Source organism: Typopeltis vanoorti, chromosome 20 (assembly GCF_054136105.1).
Source record: "Typopeltis vanoorti isolate ZY-2024b chromosome 20, IOZ_Tvanoo_1.0, whole genome shotgun sequence".
NCBI classification, from domain to species: Eukaryota; Metazoa; Arthropoda; class Arachnida; order Uropygi; family Thelyphonidae; genus Typopeltis; species Typopeltis vanoorti.
Window position 1 is genome coordinate 91,030,526 of NC_143568.1, and position 21,402 is coordinate 91,051,927.

The 21,402-nt window shown below is 35.3% G+C and overlaps 1 protein-coding gene across 2 annotated transcripts in view; it reads left to right on the forward strand.

Moving 5' to 3' along the window:
- The window catches only part of LOC150095642 (leucine-rich repeat and WD repeat-containing protein 1-like), a 154,362-nt gene that overhangs the window by 4,948 nt on the left and 128,012 nt on the right, over positions 1 to 21,402 (forward strand). For both annotated transcript variants that reach the window (XM_090410281.1, XM_090410282.1), the window contains exons 3-4: positions 2,942 to 3,058; positions 14,927 to 15,079. In XM_090410281.1, the coding sequence (XP_090266407.1) occupies positions 2,942 to 3,058; positions 14,927 to 15,079 (270 nt within the window). The remainder of the gene's footprint in view (positions 1 to 2,941; positions 3,059 to 14,926; positions 15,080 to 21,402) is intronic.

The following is a 21,402-nucleotide window of genomic DNA, read 5'->3' on the forward strand; positions in this document are numbered from 1 at the left end:
ATACACTATTGTTTTACAACATCTAAGTATTATTATGCATTGTCACAAATAAAAAACACAACAGAATAGAGTTATAGGATGTTCAATAGTATAATACATGCAGTAGATAAACTTTTATGACACCAAGAGTTGGATTCTTGTTGTTTGTCCCATCATCTTTTCTTCACATATGCAGGGTTGGTAATAGTCTTGCTGGACATGTTCAATACACCCGTAATTAATTGACTAGGAAGCCAGCACCCTAGTTAATTGATTAGCAGTAAAGAGATATTCGATGAGTTGGCAGCTAGTACACAGGGCTGAACCTAATGGTAATACATCAAGTTTCCTGACTAGCAGGTTGATAATCATACTTGCTACTGCTTACTGTCAGGTTGTCTTTGAGGGAATTTCAAATATTGAATATCAAAAATGCATCAGAAAGTAACATAAATAGAACTAAAAACCAAAATCCCCATGCAAAAAAAAAAACTTCATACATTTATTTCACTAATGTACAGTGCCTCAATAATAATAGTAATAATAAAAACCATTAATGATGTAATGTGCACCACTATTTTTAGGTATCAGAATCCAATCTTATTTCTGACTGAACCTCAACTGTCATTCTCTACAACTATATTGTTCACTTCAAATATCCTAACTACATCATGCATGATGATGATACTTTGTGTAAGGAAGACAACAGAACATGTTCTTAGTTTGATACACACAAGAAGCATATCTTAAATTTCTTAAACAAAAGTGTTGTAATTGATTATGTGAGTACATGTATTTTGATATGGTCTTGCCTATTTTAATAAATAGTTTATGATTTCTAATATGAGAACTGGGCATTTTTGAAATTGTGCAAATATCAGAAATATCCAGGTCTCATTTTTTACCTCTCTATAAAAATAAGCATCATAAGGCTGGTATGCATTTTAGTAGTTTTATTTTCATTGAAATAAGTCTTTTCAATAAAAAGCAACCACTGTTTCTTCACATGGGTGTTTTGTAAACATTCAATTTATGAATGTTTACAAAACCCAAGCTACCATAAAGATTTCAGATCAAAAATTGCAAATGAAGATTATTTGTATAACTACATTTGCAATGGTACATGATTCTATGAGGCACTGATGGTTGAGGAACTTTGGCCCATGCGATATGATGTGCTTTACTTTTATTAGTTCTTATTCTTATCGAAATCATCAACATATGCTGAAAAGATGAGTATTTGGTATGTGGCTGACATAGCCAATTCATCAGAGTTGGGGATCGATAATTGTCAGTTGTGTACCAAGTTGTTTATTAACTAGTTTTATCCAGTTAATAACACAGGTTTCTATCCAGGGTATTTATTATTATGTTATCCGCAGTTAGCCTAGTAGCTTTGCGCTTCGTAACCATATGCCCGGGGAAGAAATGTCCTAGGTTTGATTCCCGTCGATGATGCGAGGAGTTTAAGGATCTTCCCCAGCTATAGTCAAGTTAGCCAGTCTTGAGCATGGGCAGCAGAGTTTTTTCTGCCAGTTTATCTGGTTTTTCATCCCGCAAGCGGGCAAACTGGTCCCGTGAACACACACGGATTACAGTCACGAATACTGACCCAGCCATAGGCCTGATTCATCAGATATGCTGCTTCCGAGCCGTATAAAATTTGGAGGGACTGAGATGGTGCCATACCTCCCCTTAAAGGGGATTCACGGCCATTGTATCATCATACGATAATTACTTATTATGATAATAAGTTTTCCAAATACAAAATAACTGAAAAGATAGCAAGCATCATTGTAATCATTTTATGCTACAGTATATGTAAAATGTTTGTACTTCTCGAGTGCTATACAGCCTTATGAATAAAACTTATAATCTAGAAGAGCCCAAAACCTTTACCTCAGAAAATAATAATAAAAAAAAACATTCACAAAAATTTCTTATCTTCAAAATCACTGGATTTGGTGAAAACAAGCAAACAAACAAAACCACTGAAGCCCCTCATTTAATAATCACTGTTTCTTCCTCTCTCAATAGTGTATTGTTGAAATCTATTTAGGTAACTCATACCTATTTTTTGAAAATAAATAAATAAATAATTGTGCATATGATTATGTTTCTTCTTTAATGCCATCTTTAAGCATGTATTAGTTCCTCTTCTGCTTCTTTGGAAATGCAGCATAAAGATAATTTTAAAGTTCCCTTTTTTTCTTCTGGAAACTCCTTTGCTTATGAGCACAACATTCATTTCTTCAGTGTTTAAAGCATTTCAACAGAATAAATTTGCTTCTCAATGTATTTAAAAGGAACTGGCCATTAATTTGGGAAAAACTATATAATCCTTTCTTAGTCATTTTATCCACATTTCATTTTAACATCCTTGGAAAGAAGATTCATCTGTTAGTTTTGGAAAAACTACTTGTCTTCTCTTGATGATCGTTTCCACCTTTCTGGATTGCAGAGGGGGGGGGGTCCTTTTCTTTACATTCTATTTCTCCTCAAAAACTCCAACTTCCAGAACAATACATTCTGTTTCTAGTCAGAAGCTTTTTTTTTTTTCCATCACTCAGTGTACTTCATCTTATTTGGAAATCTGTGCAAGCACACTACTGCCTGTCATGGTGAAATGACATGATAGTAAAAATGAAAACAAAATAATGTCAACAAGGCTGCAGTTCTATAATAATGAATAACCTTAGTCAGAAGGTTCAGTCCTTTTTTTTTTTTTTGGTCAAGTTTTATGAGTTCCAGAATTAAAAGGAAATTGAGGTGAGTCCTTTCTTTCTTGATACCAATAAATATTGTAATCCAATCAACATGCTATAGTTATACAAAAATTTCTTTTATACAAAGCATTAATAAAGAAATACTAATTGAAAGGAATTACAGCATTATATATTGTTAAACGTTTTACATATATAATGAAACTAAAATGTTGACACATTTGTTTTTATTTTAAAAGCAAGCAGACAGATATATAGCATTGTGTCTACTGCCAAAATTGAAATCAATGGATGCCAAAAATTGTTTACCAATGAAAGAAATGAACAGCAGGATAGAAGAAAAATTATGGCCTCAGGTAAATAATGTTTGCAATACTTAATTTAGTGAGTCAAAACTTGCCACACAGTTAATATATAATTACAGAAATAATCACTTTTATTAAGTAATCTCTGCTGAGCTTTTGGCTAAGTGACATGGCCTTTATCAAACAAAATATGAATAGAAATGAATAAAATGGTTATTAGAGAGCAGTTGGATTATATAACAGAGTATAAATAGCTACTGTAATCAACTAAATTTAATAATACTATTTCATATGATTTTAAATGAATTAATGTTAATAAATTAGATTATTCATATTTGGTCTTTGTATACTTAAAAAACACAAAACTTATTCTTAATTAAGACCATCTGTTTAATACAACTATGTATAAGAACGTCTACTAGTTTTGCTATCTAGTTTTGTCAAGACTAAAAAAGGGGAACAAAAAAATAATAAATGCAAAAAACGAACTAATACAGAACCATTTACAATGGTTAGTACACCAAATTTAACAGCTTCCGTGACAATGTGTGCATGTAGCGAGATGCTTCAGTTATTATTGTGAACATGCGTTAAATAGTTTTTAGCGTGCTGTAGTTCCGCTAAACTTAATGAATTAATCATATTTTTCCATGTATCTTTCAATACTGCTATTATATTAACTTCATATTGATAGTCTTATAGTTGAAGTACAAGGCCAATCTTCGCATTAAATTGTTATGTTGTTCATTATATTTTAAAATTTATGTAGAGCTTTATACCAAACAAAATTTATTATATTATTAATAAATGAAATATTAAGTAGCAACTTGTTTTAATTCATTTTATATTAATTTATTTTATTTAATAATTTGGTCCAGCCCTTGACTCGGAGACAGAATGATAATTTGACCCCTGAACTAGGAAAGGTTGCCCATGCCGGATTTAGATTATTCATATTTGGTCTTTGTATATTTAGAAAACACAAAACTTATTCTTAATTAAAATTAGACTAAAGAAAAAAAAAGGTGAACAAAAAAATAATAAATGCAAAAAATGAACTAATACAGAACCGTTTAACTGAACTGAAGCATCTTGCATGTAGCGAGATGCTTCAGTTATTATTGTGAGCATGCGTTACATAGTTTTTAGCGTACTGTAGTTCTGCTAAACTTAATGAATTAATCATATTTTTCCATGTATCTTTCAATACTGCTCCTTGATTTCAGTTGAGGTTGTTTCCTGTTTGTAGGACCACTGCTGCTTCTTTGAATATTCTGGATCTGTAATCATCCTCTATATATGGCATTGAGCTGTTTTCCCAGTCTATCACATGGTTAAAAGTTGAGAAGTGATGTGCCAAGCTTCAGGTATCCGCTCTGTTGTGATTAACATCCCCAATGTGTTCCTTCTGTCTAATTTCCAGGCTTCTTGAAGTTTGGCCAATGTAGGAAAGTCCACAAGTGCATGGTATTCTATAAACACCTGCATATTTGAAAAATAGAATGCTACCTTTAGGTGATCTTAAAAATTGTCTAATGGTTGTAGTAGGTTTGAACACATCTCTGATGTTGTAAGGCTTTAAAATTCTAGCTATTTTGGTGGAGACTGAACTAACATAGTGGATGACAACAGATGAAACGTACTGAGTAGCTGTTCTATGTTGTTGGAGGTTATTTTTATAAAGCAATTTGTTGATTATGTTCGAAGGATAACCATTTTGAGAAAGCATTTTCGATATTTGAGAAAGTTCTGTACGAACATCTTCTTCATCTATGACTATCTTTTGGGGCTCTATTCCGTAACATATGGATGATGATGATTGGAAGTAAAATGCAGATACCGTCCAGTATCTGTTGGCTTTTTATATGTAGTAAATTTAAAATTATCATTCTCTTGATTTCACATCCAATAACACCTCGCCTCTATGGTGCTCCCAAAGTGCATAAAGAAGTTCCACTACGTCCGATCGTTGATGGCAGATTCTCCCCCCCCACATATCTATTAGCAAAACACCTTGCCAACCTACTTAAAGGAAAAATCAGACAAACAGAGTCTTATTTGAAGAACTCTCAACACTTTGTTGAGAAACTCAAGAATGTTAGGCTTTCAAAAACAGACATAATGGCCAGTTAGGATGTGGTCTCCTTATTCACAAATGTTCCGGTTGAGGAGGTCATTAACACTGTAAGGGATCTCTTTCCTAGAGATATCACACAACTCTTCAATCACTGCCTGAAGTCTAATTTCTTTAAAGTCAACAACATCGTTTATCAACAATTAGATGGTCTGGCCATGGGGCAGTCCCCTGTAACCACCATGTACGGATTTGTTCATGGAAAAACTAGAGAATGAAATTCTAGCCAACATTGTTAAAAAACCATCAATCTAGTGGAGATACGTTGATGATGTTTTTATCATTTGGAAAGAAAAAATAGAAAGCTTACATGTGTTTTTAAATAAAATCAACTTGCTTCATAACAAAATCAAATTTACTTTGGAATTGGAAAACAGTCAACAACTACCTTTTTTAGACATTCTGGTCAAAAGACAAGAGAATGATAATTTTAAACTTACTGTATATAAAAAAGGGGTGCTTAAGGGTCAAAGCTGTATAACTGAGAGGAGACCTCCACATAGTTTTTAAAGAAATCCGGAGAACCAAACAGGGCTTCTGACCTAATGTCCAATCCTCACCTTCTCGTGGTGCACCCTGTTGGGTATCTACCTGGATACGGAACGAATGAGGATGGGCTGCAATTTGGGATTTAGCCGACCAAATTGTATTCTTATTGGTTAAACCAAAATAAAAAATGATGGTACAACATGACAAAATTTCATGCCGGCTGGGGCGTCGCCCGGTTAAACAAGGCCCCCGTTGTTTTCGCCAGGGAACCAGGGCGAACAGCGAAAAGTCAGCTACTGGAACAAATCTGAAAACAAACCCCAACTCAACATCACCAGAGTTAAAGATCGGTACTATCAACGTAAGAAGCCTGAATGGCAAAGAAATGGAGCTAGCTGAGGAATTAGATAAGTACCAGATCGACATAATAGGGGTTACTGAAACAAAAAAGACCAAAACTGGTGAGATCTTTCTGAGCAATAAATACAAATGTTATATTCAGGCAATAACAATCAAGGAAAAGAAGGAGTAGCCATAGTATTCAACACAAAATACGAGGCTAATCTTCTTGAATGGCAGTCAGTCTCAAGTAGAGTAATGTGGGCAAATATGAGAATGGGGAACTGGACAATGAGACTTATTTGTGCCTATGGTCCCACAGAAGGTTCTACTAAGATAGAAGTGGAGGAATTTTTTGAGGCTTTAGAAAAAGCAACTGACACAATGAAAAAGGAAAAGTTGGTCCTTGTTGGGGATCTAAATAGTAGAGTAGGAAATGATTGTGAGACATACAAAAATATTTTGGGAAAATTTGGAGAAAAGAGCAAAGCTAATAATAATGGCAAATATCTGTTGGATTTCTGCTCAGGACATGGACTGGTTATTACTAACACCATGTTCCAACATAAAAATGTGCACAAATTCACATGGAGAGAAGAGGCTAGGAATAAGAAAAGTCTCATTGACTATGTTATTGTTGATAGTGATGTTTTCTCCCTGGTGCAGGACACCAGAGTGTACAGAGGATTTGAAATTGGAAGTGATCACTATTTAGTCTTGAGCAGGATAAAATTGAATTTCATATTGAAAAGAATAACATGTAAGAAAGTTTTAAAGCGAATAAAAGTTGAGCAGCTCTCAGATGTAAACTGTAGACTAAAATACAGAAATATTATTGAAAAGAAAATGAAAGAGTTTGAGAACAGGAATCAAACCTTGGAGATTCAGTGGCAAACTCTGAAGGAAACATTGATTGATTCTGCCAGAGAGGCATGTGGTGAGGTTGTGTGCAAAGATAAAAAAATCAGAACTCCCTGGTGGACACAGGAAGTTAAAGAGGTAGTGAAGGAAAAGAAGAAAGCATATCAAAAGTTCCTGGCAAATAAGTCAGCTTTTACTCTTACAGAATACAGAGACAAATGTAAGAAAGCTAAACAGTGTGTAAAACTAGCTAAACAAAAGTCATGGGAGGACTTTGGCAAGAATATAGAAAATAAATATCAAGAAGGTGGCAAAATATTCTGGAGGTTGTTGAAGAAGCTTAGGAATGGAGGAAAGAGTGCTGTAAAAGGAATTAGAGATGATAAAGGTGACATGAAAACAGGAGAAAAAGATATCCTTGAAGTATGGAGTAATTACTTTGGAAAACTGCTAAATGAAACAAGCAGTGATGACAGCACAGTGATAAAAAACACTGACCAGGAATGCAGTCAGGAATACATATTCATACTTGAAGTAGAAAAAGCCGTCAAAGGCTTGAAATGTGGAAAAGCAGCAGGAGTAGATGATATTCGACCAGAAATGCTGAAGTATGGTGGTATAAGAGTCTTACAGTGGCTGCACTGCATAGTTCAGAAAGCCTGGACAGAGGGACGAATTCCCGATGATTGGAGTATAGCTCTCATAGTACCCATATATAAAAAGGGAAATAAAACTGAATGTGAGAATTACAGAGGTATTTCCCTACTGAGTGTTCCTGGCAAGATATATGCAAGTATACTTGAGAAACGGTTGAGAAGAATTGTGGAAGAAAAGCTTGGTGAAGAACAAGCTGGATTCAGGCCAAATAGAGGCTGTCAGGATCAGATCTTCACTTTACGACAAATAGTCGAGAAAGCATGGGAATATAACAAAGATCTGTATTTAAGTTTTGTCGATTTGGAAAAGGCATATGACAAGGTGCCAAGAGAGAAGCTATTCAATACGCTGCAGTTATATGGTGTCAATGGGGCATTATATCAAGCAATACTTAGTCTTTATTTGAGTTGTGAGTCAGCAGTTAGAATTGAAGGAAGTACAGGAAGATGATTTAATGTTAAATCTGGTGTGAGACAAGGATGTACATTATCCCCTCTGTTATTCATTATCTATATGGATCACATTATGAAGGAATGTGGTATTAAACCTGATATCAAAATTGGAGATGTTAATGTCAGCTCTTTGCTTTATGCGGATGATGTTATACTTCTAAATAAATCCGCTACAAGTCTGCAAGATTCTCTGACTAAATTGAATAGCTGTTGTAATAGATATGGTATGAAGGTCAGCAATAAAAAGACAAAGACAATGAAAATAGGCAGAATCATTGAAAATGTCAACTGTGTTGTGAATGGAGAACCTGTGGAACAAGTAAAACATTTCAGCTACTTAGGCACAATTTTTACTGAAGATGGTAAACTAAATATAGAAATAGACAACAGAATCAGCAAAGCTGGTATCGTGGGAAGTCAATTGAATAAATTCATATGGAATAAGAAAGAAATTAGTCGGAACACTAAATTAGCTGTATACAAGACTGTGTTCAAACCAATTTTAACTTATGGATCTGAGAGCTGGGTCAGAAGTAAAACACTTGACCAAAGACTAGAGACCGCAGATATGAGAGTCCTGAGAAAGATTAGAGGCGTGAACAGATGGCATCAATGGCAATATCATATTAAAAATGAGGATATTAGAAAAGAACTTGACATTGTCAGCATCCAGGAATGCGTTAGCAGAGCTAATCTCAGATGGTATGGTCACTTGAATAGAATGGGAGAGGAAAGATTAGCCAAACAAGTGTTCTCTGCCAGGTTGGCAGGAAAACGACCCAGAGGAAGACCAAGATATAGGTGGATTGATACGGTACAAAGTGCCTTAGACGATAGAAATATAAGATCTGATAATGTTGGAGTCTTGACAAGTAACAGACTGATTTGGAGGAAAATTGTAGATAGGAAGTTAGTAATGATGTAATTTTTTCATGTAGTACTGTCATATCCTGTACACCCCTTGAGGGTACATGGCAGGAATTTGATGATGATGATGATGATGTATATAAAAAGCCAACAGATACTGGACGGTATCTGCATTTTACTTCTAATCATCATCATATACAAAAATACAGCATCATCCATATGTTACGGAATAGAGCCCCAAAAGATACTCATAGATGAAGAAGATGTTCATACAGAACTTTCTCAAATATCGAAAATGCTTTCTCAAAATGGTTATCCTTCGAACATAATCAACAAATTGCTTTATAAAAATAACCTCCAACAACATAGAATAGCTACTCAGTACGCTTCATCTGTTGTCATCCCCTATGTTAGTTCGGTCTCCACCAAAATAGCTAGAATTTTAAAGCCTTACAACATCAGAGTTGTGTTCAAACCTACTACAACCATTAGACAATTTTTAAGATCACCTAAAGGTAGCATTCTATTTTTCAAATATGCAGGTGTTTATAGAATACCATGCACTTGTGGACTTTCCTACATTGGCCAAACTTCAAGAAGCCTGGAAATTAGCAGAAGGAACACGTTGGGGATGTTAATCACAACAGAGCGGATACCTGAGGCTTGGCACATCACTTCTCAACTTTTAACCATGCGATAGACTGGGAAAACAGCTTAATGCCATATATAGAGGATGATTACAGATCCAGAATATTCAAAGAAGCAGCAGTGGTCTACAAACAGGAAACAACCTCAACCGAAATCAAGGAGCAGTATTGAAAGATACATGGAAAAATCTGATTAATTCATTAAGTTTAGAGGTACTACAGTATGCTAAAAACTATGTAACGCGTGTTCACAATAATAAGCATCTGAAGCATCAGATGCTTATTATTGTGATGATAGCAATCTTCTCAATCGAGGAGAGCATCTCGCTACATGCACACATTGTCATGCGAGCTGTTAAATTTTGTGTACTAACTGTTGTAAACGGTTCTGTATTAGTTCGTTTTTTGCATTTATTATTTTTTTGTTCACCTTTTTAGTCTTGACAAAGCTAGACAGTAGGCTAGCAAAACTAGTAGATAGTTGCATTAAACAGATGGTCTTAATTAAGAATAAGTTTTGTGTGTTTTTGGTAAATAAATTAACTAATTAAGCATGTTATAATAAATTATATTGAAGAAGAAATTACATTGTTGTCATCATATTTTAGTCATTACAGTGAGTTATATGACATTGGCTACCTCAACCCAAGGTTGCTAGGTTGTAAGATAATAATTCAGTGCTATGATGTGTGCGTGTGTGTGTGTGGGGGGGGGGAGTTGTTGCTCCCATCCACAGAAGGTTATTTGCAAACCTATAGTACATTACTGTGGGTGGGCTATTTAATTTATTATTTTACATGGTCCAGAAATTCTGTTCTAGTGACCAAACATGGAACTTCTTGCCAGCAAAGGTTGGTTGATTGGTAGAGCCTCTGCAACTAATGGCTCACGCAAAAAGTTAAGCAAGTTTGAGCGTGGTTAGTAGTTGGAAGGGATCAATTGTTCGATGCTGTTGGCACACTCTCCCTCGATGAGTCTTTAGACTTCCTGCAGGTGCCACATAATAATAATAATGCCATTTCAGGCCTCCGGTAAGTGAGGGCAATGGTCTCACAATGGACTATAAAATTCATATCCCATCTAAAGAACAATCACAAACATCCATGCCCATAGCAGGATTTGAACCCTTAGCCTGTTGGTTGGAGAGTAGGTACACTAACCACTCAGCAAACCAGGCCATGTACACTCACTTCCCAATTTAGTAAATTATTATTAATTTAATAATTATCTAATTGTAATTATGACACCTCCAATTATGACATAATTAACATAAGCATGATATTAATTAACATTAATAGATCTTAATATTATAAGATCTATTAATATGCTATGCTGGCCTCATAGCATCTGTTGTTTTGGTAGTAATCTCAAATAACAACAACAACAACAGCCTCTTATTTTACCTAACTGTAAATATACATAATATACTTCTAGTGTGTCTGTTATAAAGTTAATAAGATTGCATTAAATTAAACAGTTATTGTTAATATATGTAACATTATTTGTACAATTGTTTTTAATGCTGTGCCATCAGGAATGATGGTCAAACGTCAAATTATCAAGTAACAAAATATTTGTATTTCACGAAGTATGTTTGGTAACGGATATTCATTACACCTTTCAATAATCTGTTGTATAACTCGAATATGGTCCATTGTACTGAAGCCACTTTGAAAGCCTGCCTGCCTGTTCTTTTGGTTGCTAGGTCTAGAGTCATACAAAGTCTATGAGCTAAGATTGTTGTAAACCACCGATAGTAGACTGATGGGTTGAAAAAGGTGAGGTAGAAGACGATGAACTACCGTCAAGTCTTCTACCCCACCTTTTTTATGTATCAGAATTAGTGTAGCCTTCTTCCATGGTACATTATTTTTCTTCAGGCATAAAGTAAATAGTTTTGCTAAGAGTTTGTAGATCGTTTCTCCACCTGCTTTTAGAAATTCAGCTATAACTCCATCCTCACCTACAGCTTTTCCATTTTGCACGCTTTGGATGTTCGTTCCACATAACTTCTTCTGGTAGTATCTTTGGTATTTCAGCTATTTCGTAGTTTCTTCTTCATTCCTGATATAATACTGAGTAAAATTCTTCAATTCTTTTTGCTATAGCATATCTGTCTCTGGTTATGGTCCCATCTTGTAGTTTCACTGCAGCCATCTGTTTATTGCTGTTTGGCTTTTGCATGGAGATTTAGCAATTGCTGATGTGACAGAGACTCGTTTAAAAATAGATGTAGATGAATAGGAGGTGCTTAGCATATTGAAAAATGTCATTGTGAACACAGCAGTAGGACTGGATGTCATGTCAGCCTATGTACTATGTAAATGTACAAGAGAATTGTCATTGCATCTGATGTAGTTGTTCAATCTATGTCTCAGCTCTGGCAGAGTTCCTGTGGAGTGGGAAAAGAGTTAGATAGTTCCATTGCGTAAAGACATCCTGCCTCCAGTTGGAGAGAGTGACCATGCAGTCTTGTTATATAGGGAGTTGCCAAACATGTGAATTCTCTGTCAAGAAAGAGTTTATGTTGAACTATAAAGCTGGTATTATAACAGACTTAGGAATAATCTGGGAGCAGTACCATGGCTTGAGAAACTACAAGGAAAGAATGTCAGTAGTGCATGGGAAGTAGTCAGAGATTTTTGAACAAATCATTATCAGACTACATACCCAGCTTAGGAAGATAAACCAAGTGGAGATTAAGTAGATGAGTAGAGATATAAAGCAAGACTGCAAAAAAATAATAATAATAATAACACTGTGGAGGGAATATAAAGAAAAAAGGTGATCAACCTACTCATGCAAGCAAGAATGGTGACTAATATGGTAAGAAAGGTCAAATCAGATTATGAAATAAAATTAGTTAAGCAGGCCAAAGTAAACCCAAAAGAGGTTTTTCGTTATGTAGCAAGTAAGAGGAAAAATTACTGTCGTAAACTATGACTTTAAACAATGCTCATTTAAGAAGTTGAAAGATGCAAAAGAAATAGTTGGGTCACTGAGTGATAATTTTGCAAAGGTGTATCATCTAGATGGAGATTTTGCATTTGCTGATGTGACAGAGACTCATTTAAAAATAGATGTAGATGAACAGGAGGTGCTTAGCATATTAAAAATGTCATTGTGAACACAGCAGTAGGACTGGATGTCATGTCAGCCCATGTACTATGTAAATGTGTAAGAGAATTGCCATTGCATCTGATGAAGTTCAATCTAAGTTCAATCTCTCTAAATCCCACTCCACAGGAACTCAGCTCTGGCAGAGTTCCTGTGGAGTGGAAAAAGAGTGAGATAGTTCCATTGCATAAAGGTGGCTCCTAGACTGAGGTAGCAAACTATAGACCAATTAATATATCTGCAGTGGTTGTTAAAGTATTGGAAAAGTTGGTTAAACATAAAATCCAACAGTGGGTGGTTAGGGATGCAATACTCTATAGTGGACAGCGCAGCTTTGTAAAAAGTAGATCCTATCTTAATAATTCATATTTTATAATAAAGTGATGGATAAAACACTATGATACTGCTGGACTTTACAAAAGTTGGATCAAATGGGAGTGAATATGAAGCTGGTAGTATGGATGGGGGGTGGGGCTGACAGACAAACACCAGAGAGTAGTATATGGTGGAATGGAATCTAGGAGAATGAGAGTGACTAGTGGAGTACCTCAGGATCTGTATTAAGACCTCTACTCTTTAATTTGTATATCAGTGATATAGGGAAAGATTTATTATTATTATACAAACACCTCCTGGAGTCTTGACTCTAGAAGGTGTTTGCTGATGATGCAAAACAGGAGAGCAATAGTTGATTAAGGTGATGTAGATATCCTACATCATCATCATCAATGTTTTCCATACCACCTACTGGCACATAAGGCTACAATGCGGGTTTTCCATCTGCCCCATCCCTTGCAGCTGCTCTTGCTTCTATCCAGCTCGCCCATCCTGCCTCTTTCATTTCAGATTCCACCATTCTTCTCCAAGTTAATATCCACATCAGACCACGCTAAATAACCATCGTCTGGGATCTCACAAGTCACATCTGTTGCCATGAGTATTTGTTTCTGTAATCAAATATTTTTTTACAGGGAGAGAGAGTGATAAGTCCTTTGTCCAACCCCCAAAGGGGGACTCAGCTATATCCCCAGGGACTGGGTCTCCATTTATTGCCTTGTACAATGCACAAGAGTGCTGTTAGGGTGTTCTACTACCCACCCCAACACAGGGAGTAGATATCCTACAGGATGATTTAAATAAATTGGCATTGTGGGCAGAGTATAATGGTTGTCAATTTAATGTTGCAGAAAGGTTGCATACAGTGTATCATATTGATGTTACTGTTTTGCAGGAAATTGATGAGGCTAGGAACTTGGGAATAATGGTGGACAGAGAGTTGAAGTTCAGAAGGCATATTTCTCAATGGATTACATGGATGTTGAAAAACATATTAACAATAAAGATAGAGTAGTTATTATCCCTCTTTATAAAGCTACGATTTGGCTGCAACTTGACTACTCTGCACAGATTTGGTCACCTGGGTTTCCTAGGGACCAGGAGGTTGTAGAGAAGATTAAGAGACGAGTAAGTAAACTGGTGACAGGTCTATGGAATGCTCCCTATGAGGGTAGGCTGAAGGTCTGTGGGTTACAAACTATATTGATTGGCAGAAAAGAGGAGACACAATAGAAACTTTTAAGATATTAAAGGGATTTTATAAAATTGATTGCATCAATTTTATCAAGGAAAATTTTCAGTATATGAGAAATAGCCAGAGAACTAGGGGTCATCAGTGGAAGTTGTGTAGAGTGTGGTTGGTAGGGAATGGGGGAAAGAGTGGACTGGAATTTTTGCATTGATAGTAGTGAATGAGTGAAATGGATTGCCAGAATTAGTTGTGAGTTCCCTGAATGAGCAAATCAGTGAATGAGTTAAAGGAGACATATGATATGTTTTGTGTATAATAGTTTGGGTATTCCACGATGAGTATCCGGACTCCATGGAGATACAGTATAATAAAAAAATATATAATAATATTTAAACATTAATGCTGCATTTTCATTTTTATGATTTCATACTCTTCTAGGTCATTCTTAAATTTTTTCCATTATCATTTTGCATTTGTAATTTTTTTTTCATATTGTTGTTTTGTATTTATGTTTGGTTTCTGCCAGTCATTTGTGTTCTATCGTAAATATAATTTCTCACCATTTTCCTTATTTATATACGGTTCCTTCCAGTCATGATGTCGTTTGCTAGGAAATTTAGTTTGTTTTCATGAAGGGTTTAAGCTTTTACTGTTTGTAACCATGAGCTTAAAGTCCCAGCCTAAGTCCCTTTAGTTCTCTAGGACTTAGGCCAGTACTTTTCTGTAGTTCATTATAGAACAACATTTCATTATAGTGGTGTTCACTATTGTGTGTCTGCTACCTAAAGTTTATAATTAATTTCGATTTTTTTTATTCTGAAATGTTAGGTAAACCATACTTGGGATGTGTATTTTTCAAACGAACTTAGGGATGGTTTAACTCAGGAAGAAGTGGAAAATCTCTCAAAACAGTTCATAAGACATCTCTATCGATCAGTTTCATCATATTGTGAAATTCCAGAAAAATTTAAGAGATTTAAAGTAGGTGATTAAATAATTTCTTATTTTTAATACTATTTCATAACATGTCATGAGACTTCTGTGGAATAATTATCATAATTCCTAGCAAGCTTAGAGTTAATCACTACACTTAAGTTATTTATAATTACTACAGTTAAAATACAAACTTGCCAGCTTTATTGCCTTGGCTTGTAAACCTTTCTTTTCACTGCAATATGCATTCAGATGCCACTGAGTTTTGGGATACCCTCAACAAGCTAATTGTGTGTGTTATATTTACAAACAGTTGCAAAACAATTTATAAATAAATAAATTTGGTTTCCCCCATAAAATGTAAAATTTTAAAATGTAGCTCATTTACAGCTTTTTTTTAGATCTGTTTTAGTTTGCATTCATAACAACTATAATTATTGTTAGCTAATTGCTAATTATAATAATTGCATTCTTTTCAGCATTATTACTACTTGAATGACACGTTGATAGTTACAGCAGTTATAATATCATCTGAATTGGAAGAAAAACACCTATGTTTCTGTTGACAAAAACCACTATACTTATAATATGTTGTCAGGAAAAGATGAAATAAATGATAATTATAAGGGATATCTGTATTATTATGCAGTATAAAGGAAATGGCTCAGCATAGACTATTTAAACAAAACAATTGGAAAATTTTGGTAAGCCGTTTTAAAGGCTAGAGTTTGAGTACCTGTAGATTTTAAAATGACTTCTAGAATAAGATATTAATACTATATCAATCTCTTTTGGTTTGATTGGAATTATTACAAAAGCAGCTACAAGATCATGTGGCTGATTTTTATGTTTTATAGGATGGAAAAAAACCTTCATTTCAGAAACGAGCTCTTGCCACCTTCAAGTCTGTTATGCATGCTCTCTTAGCCTTCATTTAAAAAGCCCTTCTAAAGGTTCCTTTCTTCTTAGATGGGATTTGAATCCAAGTCTTCTATCTGAAGAGCAAATGTTATATCATCCTCCTTGTGACTGGTAAATAAAGGATTTCTGATATGGCGATTCCTCTCTTATATATAATATTTCATGACTTTGAACTCACTGTCATCAAACCATTTATTTATTTTATTTTATTTATTTGTTTTTTTTTAATAGTCATATTGTAGATGAAATTATTCATGCAGTATCACTATGCAGTTGATGACCTGTATTATGAAATCATTCACACATTCATCACCTGAGGAATAACTGTTATAGTCATGAACTATGCATAGTTGGATAGGATTTGCATATATGCTTGTGAGATTATGCAGTCCACCTGCAACATTTCCTAACAAAAGACTCCCATCATCTGTGCCAAATCTTGCATGTTATCATCTCCAAAAACTCCAGTCCATTGCTGGTTAGGACAAAGTTTGATTCAGTTAAACTGTCTCCTGATACCATTGTGATTTTTTTAGTTACTGCAGAAAATAAGAGGATTCCTGAACAGACCACACATTGAAAACTGTTTATGCAGCTTTCATTGCACTGTTCTCATTGAAATATCACTCAGAATCTCTGTTAAAATTCTTGTCAAATAGTTTTGTTTTGCAAATAGTAAAATATTGCCAGGTGTCACTCAGTCTAGAATTATTTTTTGCCTCCTTTATCATTTACAGAGAAGTTGAGAATTATCCTTTTACAATTCTTAACTTTAGTCATTGTCATCACTGTTGGTGGATTCATCCACTCAGTTTGCTGGCCTTTAAAGCATAAGGTAGAGAATCTCACTGACAGTCACTAATATTACTAGCTTTTCCCCATGTTTCAAGATAAAAGCAATTATACCTGATGTTATAAGCAGATATCTTGTTACAACACACTGAATTGGTTAGTTTGGGTGGTTTTTCATCCAAACAGTTTGCCTGTTTGGATAAAAAAGCTGAGCTTCCAGGAGGAATTATCGTGCCACTCCATAGATAGGATTTCCAACTGAAGAGCTTCATCTATACCAACTGAACTGTGGAGATTATATATAATGTATAGGGACCATGTTATTAAGAAAAGTGGTATTAAACCTGACATTTACATAAGAAACATAGGAAACATTATGTAAACACATCTTTTAATTCTTCTATACAAGTCTTACAAGCATCTTTAGCCATATTAAATAATTACTGTGACAAATTGTGTATGAGAAACAACAAAGGTACCAAAACTATGAAAATAGAAAGCAGCAAATCTTAATGGCATTCTCAGTAACGAATATATATAGTGGGTTACATTTAAACTGTTTATTATTATTATTATTATTGCACACTCATCATGGGAGGTTCATTCAAATGACAACATATTTATCATACCAAATTTTAAAATCGTTAACACTCCTTGCATTAACAACACATTCTGGTAATGTGTTCCATTCATTGACAATTCTCCATGTAAAAAATCTACTCCTCACACCCTGCTTCAGCACACTCTTACATAACATCCAAGGCTAACCTCTGGTTTTTCCCATCTCACCTTCTACTCTTTTTATAATCTCATCTGGATTAACTCAATTAATCCTCTCAGTAACTTAAATGTTCCTATCATATCACCTCTTTTCCTCCTATTGACTAAATTCCATAATTCTCATTTTTTCAACCTCTCTCTCCATAGCCAGCAGTACAAATCCTGATATTGATTGACTTAGTCACTTGCTTCTGGACCCTCCAATGTCTCCACATCACACTGAAAACAAAGTGATCAGATATGAGCACAGTAGTCCAAGTTTGGTCTGATCAGTGCTTTATACAGTGCTGCAACCACTTCTTTATCACTATATGTTAGAGTACTTCTTATCATAGTAGCACTACAATGTTCAGCCTTTGCAACACTAGCAAATATGCCCTCTAAACTTCAGTCTACTGTCAACCATCACTCCCAAATCTCTAATCTCATCTATTTCCTATAGTACGGCATCATTAATATAGTAAACAGACTTATATTTCTGCACTCCAGAATGCAACACCTTGCAATTATTGATATTAAAGCTACAACCCCACTCCTTTGTCCAAGTAAAAAGTCTCTTCAAATCTTCTTGAAGGGAATTAACATCAGCAATGCTACTTATAATTCTTCCCAACTTTCCATCATCAGCAAAAGCTGAAGATCCCCAGTCAGTTCACATGATATATCATTTACAAACAAGTTAAACAGCAGGGGCCCAAGAACGGAACAGAACACTGGCACATGCCACTGGTTACCCTCCTTTTTTGAGACACTGCTTCTTCATATACAACCTGCTGGTTGTATATGAAGGAGCAGTGTCTCAGCAGTGTCCAATTTCCAATTCATCTAACCAATACATTATCTATTCCCAACCTCTTCAGCTTGTACACCAACTTATCATGTGGTAATCTATCAAATGCTTTTTTTTTTTGCATGTGGTAATCTATCAAAGCCTTTTTTTTTTTTTTTTTTTTTGTAAAGTCCAAGAATATCACTGTATATGATTCTCCCTTATCTAACACATCTGCCACCCCTATCATAAAATGCAAATAAATTGCTAAAACATGACCTACCCTTTACCAATCCATGCTGACCATCATAAAGAATGCTATGTCCATCAACCTGATACTGTATTCTATTCATAACCAATCTCTCCAACACCTTGACTACAATCACAGTTATACAGACTGGTGTATAATTGGAACTTCTGTCCTAGAACCGTTATTATTACATAACACCTCCAGGGAGACCAAAGACTAATCGAGGGAGGGCACCTACTCTACAACTCTATGTCTCCACCAACCGCAACTACCTTTATCATCTACACCAACGTCATCTACCTCCAACCACCACCACTAGTATTTTCACAGACAATCACAAAAACATCCATGCCCACGCGGGATTCGAACCCCCAGCCTTTTGGCTGGAGAGTGGATACACTAACTACTCAGCCAACCAGACCGCCCTGCTTTTGCAGTGGTACTATTTTGCCTTCTTTCCACTCCTTAGGAACCTTACCCACTGCAAGACTTTGATTAAATAACCAAGTCAAGGGAATAACCAACTGTTGTGCAAATTCCTGAAGAATACGTTGTGATATGTCATCCATTCCCACATCCTTATTAACATCTAACCCAACCAACACCTGATACACCTCTGATTCTTTCACTTCCAATTCTCCTAATACTTAATTCCCTTCTATATATTGCACCTCATCATTATGATATATATGCTAATAAAGTGCTCGTTCAATAATTCCACTATATCCTTTGCAACTGCCGTAATTATTCTTTCTCTTGCTTCCATTCCTACCTGTCTCATCCTCACTGTTATGCGTTCCATCACCTTGTGCTGCTGCAACCACATCTTCAACCTCATATCCATCTTCTTCCTGTCATGCAATTCATTTAGTTGTGCTATCCTGCTTCATAAGTAGACGCAGATCATTTACTACATTAATTTCTTGCTTCTCAGAAAATAATAACCTTTCTAAATGTCGAACACCAAACTCATTCAAATGCAATCCCTGAATTTTAAGCCATTCCAACTTTCTTTCAAATTCACTCCACAGATTTACAAATTTGTGAATCTCTGTTAACTCTGCTAATGCATTCCTGGATGCCGACAATTTCAAGTTCTTTCCTAATATCCTCGTTTTTAATATGATATTGCCATTTATGCCATCTGTTCATGCCTCTAATCTTTCTCAGGGCTCTCATATCTGCAGTCTCTAGTCTTATGGCTCTGAGAGGTGGGTCAGAAGTAAAACACTTGACCACACTTGACTGGTTTGAACACTGTCTTGTATACAGCTAATTTAGTGTTCCGACTAATTTCTCTCTTACTCCATATGAATTTATTCAATTGACTTCCTACCATACCAGCTTTGTTGATTCTGTTGTCTATTTCCATATTTAATTTACCATCTTCAGTAAAAATCGTGCCTAAGTAGCTGAAATGTTTTACTTGTTCTATAAGTTCTCCATTCACAATGCTTCTGCCTATTTTCATTATCTTTGTCTTGTTATTGCTGACCTTCATACCATATCTTATATGGTATTAATTTTATCTTGCTCAAGACTAATAGTGATCGCTTCCAATTTCAAATCCTCTGTACACTTTGGTGTCCTGCACCAGGGAGAAACCATCACTATCAACAATAACATAGTCAATGAGACTTATCTTATTCCTTGCCGCTTCTCTTCATGTGAATTTGTGCACATTTTTTTGTTGGAACATGGTATTAGTAATAATCAGTCCATGTCCTGGGCAGAAATCCTACAGGTATTTGCCATTATTATTAGCTTTGTTCTTTTCTCCAAATTTTCCCAAAATATTTTTGTATGTCTGACAATAATTTCCTACTCCGCTATTTAGATCCCCAACAAGGACCAACTTTTCTTTTTTCATTGTGTCAGTTGCTTTCTCTAAAGCATCAAAAAATTCCTCCACTTCTACTTTAGTAGAACCTTCTGTGGGACCATAGGCACAAATAAGTCTCATTGTCCAATTCCCCATTCTGATATTTGCCTACATCACTCTACTTGAGACTGCCTACCATTCAAGAAGATTAGCCTCGTATTTTGTGTCGAAAACTATGGCCACTCCTTCTTTTCCTTGATTGCATTTCCTGAATATAACATTTTGTATTTATTGTTCAGAAAGATCTCACCAGTTTTTGTCTTTTTTGTTTCAGTCACCCCTATTATATCGATCTGGTACTTATCTAATTCCTCAGCTTGCTCCATTTCTTTGCCATTCAGGCTTCTTATGTTGATAGTACCGATCTTTAACTCTGGTGATGTTGAGTCGGGGTGTGCTTTCAGATTTGTTCCAGTAGCTGACTTTTCGCTGTTTGCCCTGGTTCCCTGGCAAAAACAATGGGGGCTTTGTTTAACCAGGAGACGCCCCAGCCGGCATGAAATTTTGTCATGTTGTACCATCATTTTTTTATTTTGGTTTAACCAATCAGAATACAATTTGGTCGGCTAAATCCCCAATTGCCAGCCTATCCTCATTCGGTCAGTATCCAGGTAGATGCCCAACAGGGTGCACCACAAGAAGGTGAGGATTGGACATTAGGTCCGAAGTGTTGGTCTGTTCTCTGCATTCCTTTAAAGGCTATGTGGAATCTGGTTTTATAGAATCTGGATACGATTCTATAAAACCCGTTGAATACCATGGATAAGGAGTTCAATTTGGTCTCACTATTTCATCCACCTCGGCCAGTAGGGAGGTTAATTATGTGTGTGTTTAAAAGAAAATGCTATTTTTTACATTAAATTTTTTATTGTAATTTCCCTAATACAATTGCATTGTTAATATTATAAATTTTCACAGTTTTAAATTTTCACAAATTTTCTTTTTATATCTTTCATTTGGGAGGAAAATATTTTATT